We start from the raw sequence: 6,478 nt of genomic DNA, 5'->3' as shown, positions 1-6,478 counted from the left end.
TATATCACACAAAGCAATTTGATACGTCTGTCAATAATACAGCCAAGAGCATATATGAAACATATCACACTGGGTGACTGATCAGGGAAGATAATTAAAGTGTGGAAAACAATGAAATTAGCTAAGAGGATCTCCACCAGGCCAATGGAGACAGCCTAACACAAAGGGGAGAGGCAGCGGGGAAGACACTTCTGGTGAACTGGGGACTAAAGACTTCAGGCAGTTGGGGGTGAGAGGGTGGGCACTGGCTGTAATGAACAGGGCATTTGTCGGGTGCTGACGTCTCCGGATGGGCATTAGGGAGCCCAGCGCTTGTGCTGAAGTCCCTGGGGACCATATCTAAGAACCAAGGACCTGTTCCCGACTCTGGTGCTAAACTCCCGGGCAACGTGTCTGGGAGCTGAGGTACTGTCCGCAACTCCAGTGCTGAAGTCCCCAGGAGGGCATCAGGAAGCCGACTGCTGTCCCTGATTCTGGTGCTGAAATCCTGGGCAACGTGTCTGAGAGCTGGGAGCAGCGGTCCAGGTTTGCAGCTGAGAAGCTGGACCTCTCTGTTCAGCCTTTGGCTTCTCTGTGCATGCTCACATGCTCTCTCCTGGCCACTTTGGGGCTCTTGTAGCTCTGTCTCAGGTGAGGTAGGAACTTGCTAGCTGTGCTGGTGGATGAGACCTGTGACTAGTCTGGGCAGTGGGCCAGGGATGCTAGCTAAGATGCCTGCCTGCTGCTCTGTAAGGCTGCTGAGGAGAGGAGAATGGTTCAGAAGTGTTCCTTCCTGCAGAGGCACACCAGCTGGTGCTCAGGAGGGGCCAGGGATCTGGAGGAGTTTGGCCAGGGCCTCCCTGATGTCTCGGTTGCTCAGGCAGTAGATGATGGGGTTGAGCAGTGGGGTCACCACTGAGTAGATTACAGACACCAGCTTGTTGAGGTTGAAGGAGCTGGCAGCGTGGGGACGGGCGTACATGAAGATGGTGGTGGTGTAGAAGATTGCCACTACCACCAGGTGGGAGGCGCAGGTGGAGAAGGCCTTCCGACGGCCGGCCCTTCCTGGGATCCTCAGCACTGTGGCCAGGATGTGGGCATAGGAGACCATGGTCACCAGCAGGGAGGTCATGAGCACAGCCAGGGCTGCCACAAAGTCCAGCACTTCAATGGCAGTGGTATCTGAACAGGAGAGCTGTAGCAGGGGGGAGATGTCACAGAAGAAGTGGTTCAGGATGTTGGGACCACAGAACCTGAGTTGGGAGATGAGAGCTATGGACACAAACAAGGCCAGGAAGCCACCGAGCCAGGCACTGAGAGCCAGGTGCAGGCACAGCCTTGAGTCCATGATCGCTGGATAATGCAGCGGGTGACAGATGGCCAGGTACCGGTCACAGGCCATGGTAGCCAGGAGGGAACACTCAGAGGAGCCCAGAGAGAGGAAGAGGAACAGCTGTGTGAGGCACCCCGAGAAGGAGATGGTCTTTTCCTGCACCAGGAGGCCGGCCAGCAGCTTAGGGACAGTGACTGAGGTGTACAGAGTCTCCAGCACTGATAGGTTGGCCAGGAAGAAGTACATGGGCATGTACAGCTGATGGCTGGCTCGGATGACCACTATGATGACCAGGTTCTCCAGGATGGTCACCACGTAGATGGTCAGAAAGGACCCAAACAGCAGCCCACGCAGGTGGCAGAGCTCTGGGAAGCCCAGCAAGACAAACTCTGTCACCCAGAAGGTCTCATTGGGGTCACTCATGGCCTTCTCAAGCTGGGAGATCACTTCTGAGCACCCTGGAGTGGTGGAGAGACTCAGGTACAATGAGTCTGGTGCCAGTCACTCCGTGTCACTGAGGATTCAGGTGGGTGAATGCAGTGTTTTCCTGGCTTTGTTATCTGTGCTGCTGTAATAGAAATAGCACAGGTACATGGCTTTAACAAACAGAAATGTATTCTCTCTCAGTGTAGGAGACCTTAAGTCTTCCTTCAGAGTGCCGGGTCTGGAGGAAGGCTTTCTTTCTCTGTTGGCTCTTGGGGAAGGTTCTTGTCATCCATCTTCCTCTGGGTATAGGAAATTCCCAGCACAGGGACCCTGGGTCCAAAGGACACACTCGGCTCCTGTTTTTTCTTCCTTGGTGTAAGAGGTCCCTCTGATTCTTGCTTGTATGACCTCAAAAGAGATTGACTCAAGATAGAGCCCAATCCTGTAGGTTGTGTCCTGCCTCACTAAGACAACTGCCTCTAATCCTGCCTTGTTAACATCATGGAGATGAGGATTTATAATACAATGGGGTAATAACATTAGATCACAAAATGAAGGATCATTGCAGAATACTCAGAATCAGGGCCTCACCAAGTTGACATATATTTTTTGGGACACAATTCAATTAATAACAATCCCCTTCTGGGATCTCCAAGGCAGGGGCCCACTACACCTGGCATGGCTGCATGAGGGCCCAGGAAATTCTCATCTGTGGTTTCCTACTGCTCTTGGGGTTCTTGGGGCTGACCAGGCTCATGGACAGGAGAGGACAGATGCATCCCTTGCTCACCTTTGTGATCTGCTGCAGCACTTACCTGTTATCCCACTTCTCAGCCCACCATGGACAGACAACACCTGGCAAAGGAGCCATGGGACCTGTGCACATCAGTAGGTGTAAATACACATCTATGTACTTAAGCACATGTGTACCTCAGGAGCACACTCCTTCCTGCCCAGACGCACAGGTACACAGCCAGATGTGCATGTGGGTGAGCACCCATCCACACACCGTGGGTGCATACACACACACGTATACAAATGTGCTCACACTCACCTACACACCTGTGCAGCACACCATTGTACACAGAGTGCTCTCTCTCATGCACACACACGCCCTGGTGTGCAGACACACATATGTCAGGTGCACACGCAAACATACACACCAAGTACATGCACACACAGAGCAAGAGAGGGACTGTGAGCCAAGGGAGCGTCCCCTCCTGGGCTGTGTTGGTCCTCAGGGGACTGCTTCTTTGTGCTGTTCTTTCACGCACCTCTCCATGCCCAGGGCCCTCATGCCTCCAGAAGGACAGTGAGGGACCAACAGGACCATCAGATGGCCTGGACACCCTCAGGGCTGAGCAGAACCACTAGGTGGTTTATTGAGGGAGGCCTGCTTAATGCCTCTCTGCCTTAATGCCTGCCTCTGATGTCCTGAGGTGGGTTAGCCTTGAGTTAGTCCACCTTCTTTATCTTGTGTTTTCAGCAGAGTGGTCCTTTGAGGGATGAGTGGGGGCTGTTCACTCAGAGCCTCTAATGGGTCCACATTGTCTGGGATCTTTGTGTCAGGGCTTCCCTGGGACTAGTATCTGAGGATGGACTGCCTGTGTGGAGAGAGTGGGCTGGGGATGGGGTGGAGAGACTCCCGCGTAAGTCTAGGGATCCTGGGGCTTCCTGCCCCTCTGGAAGAGGTGGAGCCTAATTCCAAGCCCCACCCTCTGCCATTGGGGTCTGCCTGCTATCGGTGGAGAGAATTACCAAGGACAAATGAAATTCATGACTGGCCTTCAGGCCCCTCCCTCTATTCGTGGGTCTGACTTGGGGGTGACTCCTGTTCTTCTGGGAAGTGAACTCACTCAGGGAGCAGCAGAGAGCCCATGGTGGGCTCCAAAGAACCATGCTTGCCGAGCCATATGCCCACAAGTACCAGTTGCCAGACACCATCGTGGTCAGCGGTGAGGGGCTTTCAGGGGCCAGGAGAGAGTGTTCATGACACTGTGGGCTGCCTGGAGGTGCCATAATGAGTGCAGGGGTCTCTAACCAGGGGTACTGTGAAGGAGGCTGCAGCGAGGCCAGTGAGTGGACTGCCTGGAGGAACAGCCACCCAGGCTGATGGGAGCTCACACCTCATGGACATGTAGTAGGAGGTCAGGGTGCAGGGGACTGAGGAATGTGCCTTGAAGCCCATCTCAGCAGCCTTCCACCCCAGTGATGTGAAATGAGTCAGCTTGGAGCAGGAAGGGCTGGACCTGGAAAGGGTCTGCAGAACCAAGTGTGGGGCTGAGGTCAGCGAGACCCCCAGGCTGAGGGCAGGGAGGGCTCAGGGCCCAGACACCTCCTACAACAGAAGTGCGGGCTGGCTGCCTCTGGATCTGACCTCTGCTGGTCATTCAGGACAGTGCTGCATCAGGGCCGGGGGTGCTCGGAACCAGTGTACTCCTGCCTCTGCTGTCCAGCCGGGCAGAGGTCATTGGGGGACCCTCAGCAGGTGCTGTCGTCAAAGCCTTCCCCTGACCCTTTGACTCCAGACTGAGGTCCTGGAGAGCCACACCCTCTCTTCCAGAATGTGCAGGGCATCCACTGGGTCTCTGCATGTCTCTGGAGGGGATCCTGCCACATTTCACTGTGTCCCTGTGGCCTCTGGCCTCAGAAGATTTTTATCGAGCTCGTTAAGCGCCTTTTCCTCCTTGTCCCTGTCCCCAAGCCTGGAGCATCAAATTGTAGAGTTTCATGCTGGTGGGACTCTCAGAGCAATTTAGGAGGAACTCCTAAATTTAGGACAGCACTCATCACAGAGGCCTTTCCCCTCTCTCTCCAGCAGCAGCCATGCTTTGCTCATTACCTGTTCCCGAGGTGCCTGGTCCCATGTGCTTCCCTTCCAGGGAGCAGCTACACCCTCAGGACATCTACTTTTAGGTTCCAGTTGGTAAATGATACAAGGGGCTTTCAGAATATCCATTTCTCATTTTTTTTTCTTTCTATCTACAACATTCATTCATTGATAAAACAATGCAATGAACAGTTATAAAATCTACCCTCAACACAAGACCTTGATGATTGCTAACGACCTCAGGAAAATGGCTCTGTTCCCCTCCCATCATGCTCTCTTCCGCAGAGGGCCACTCGCTGGATGTCCTAGACGCTTCAAGCATTTTAATTGTATATGGCACACTGCTCAGTTTTATTAGGAGCTCTGGTAGCACAGTGCCTAAGGCATTTGATTGCTAACCAATCAAATTGGTTGAAACCCACCAGCCACTCTTCAGAAGGAAGGGTGGGCAATCTACTTCTGTAGTGATACTGCCTTGGAAACCCAATGAGGGGTCGCTATGAGTCAGATTTGACTCAACGGCCATTTTTTTATTTTTTTGCCAGTTTTATTTGTATTTGGACTTTGCAAAAGCTATAAAAGGGTATTATGCTATATGCTGTCTTCTGGGTGTTGCCTTTTTATGTTACCAAGTTTCCCACTAAGAAGAAGTATCAGTAGTTGGAAAATAGGGCCTTGGTGATAGAAAGGGGGCAGAGATCATATGATAGAATTTTGCAATACCAATGACTTATTCATTACAAATACCTTTTCTCAACAACATAAATGTTAACAATATATGTGGACTTCACCGGATGTGATATATAGGATTCAAATCAACTATATCTGTGGAAAGACAGGTGGGAAAACTCAAATGTCATCTGTCAGAACAAGGCCAGGGGCCGACTGTGGAACAGACCATCAATTGCTCAGTGTAAGTTTAAGTTGAAGCTGTAGAAAATTAAAACAAGCCCATGAGAGACAAAGTACGACCTTGGGTATATCCTGTTCACACAGGTAAACATCTTTCTGACATTCTCTGCTTTCAGCCAAGGTCCCTTGGACATCAGCACTGATATCCCTCATTTCACATCCTCTTCTGAATTCAGCTTGACTTCTGGCAGTTCCCTGTTGATGTACTGCTGCAACGGTTTTTGAATTTCATTCAGGATAATTTTACTTGTGTGCAACATTAATGATACTGTTTGATAATTTCTACATTCTATTTCATCTCCTTTCTTTGGAATGAGCACAAATATGGATCTCTTCCAGTTGGTTGGAAACCTCTTGTACCACCCTTCCCTGGATCCCTGCAGCTGACTGCTCCTCTGTCCAGGTTCCTGGCTTTTAATCCCCTCTCTCCCGCTCTCCCATCCTGCTGCTTTGGGCATACCTGGGTTCTCTCTTCTCACCTGGACCCCTGTGGCTGACTGCTCCTCTGTCCTGGTTCCTGGGCCCTGACTCACATAGCCACAGGCACTGGCAAACCCCAAACTGGCAGGCAATACAGCAGGCTACTGGCTTTGGAGGCTAACAAATCCAAGATCAGCAAGTAAGATGGCAGGCTCTTGGCTCGCGGGCTACAAAGGCAACATCCCAAAATCAGCAGCAATATGGCATGCCACTGGTTCAAGTCTACATGATGATGAACCAGATGCAGGATCCAGAATGAGCAAAAAGCCCTCACTCAGTTATGCCAAGAGATTTGGAAGACAGCTACCTGGCCAACTGACTGGAAGAGATCCATATTTGTACCCATTCCAAAGAAGAAAGGTGATCCCATAGAGTGTGGAAGTTATAGAACAATATGATTAATATCACATGCAAATAAGATCTTACTGAAGATAATTCAAAAGTGTTTGCAGCAGTATATTGACAGAGAACTTCCAGAAGTGCAAGCTGGATTCAGAAGAGGACGTGGAACAAGGGAT

The 6,478-nt window shown here is 51.3% G+C and overlaps 2 protein-coding genes across 2 annotated transcripts in view; one reads left to right on the top strand and one right to left on the bottom strand.

Moving 5' to 3' along the window:
* Window positions 1-796: 796 nt before the first annotated feature.
* LOC103193610 (olfactory receptor 6-like) lies at window positions 797-3,035 on the bottom strand. The gene is given in 3 exon segments (XM_007936866.2): window positions 797-1,744; window positions 1,746-1,803; window positions 3,013-3,035. Coding segments are annotated over 3 exon segments (1,029 nt in total).
* A 600-nt stretch (window positions 3,036-3,635) lies between these two features.
* LOC103193609 (olfactory receptor 6B1-like) overlaps window positions 3,636-6,478 on the top strand; it is a 21,116-nt gene continuing 18,273 nt past the window's right edge. The window contains 1 exon segment of the mRNA XM_007936865.2: window positions 3,636-3,693. Coding sequence (XP_007935056.2) covers window positions 3,636-3,693 — 58 coding nt within the window.

Source organism: Orycteropus afer, unplaced genomic scaffold (assembly GCF_000298275.1).
Source record: "Orycteropus afer afer isolate SDZICR_OR568_19922 unplaced genomic scaffold, OryAfe1.0 scaffold00038, whole genome shotgun sequence".
In the NCBI taxonomy this organism is placed as follows: Eukaryota; Metazoa; Chordata; class Mammalia; order Tubulidentata; family Orycteropodidae; genus Orycteropus; species Orycteropus afer.
Note: the sequence above shows the minus strand (reverse complement) of the source record. Positions and strands in the feature narration are given on the sequence as shown.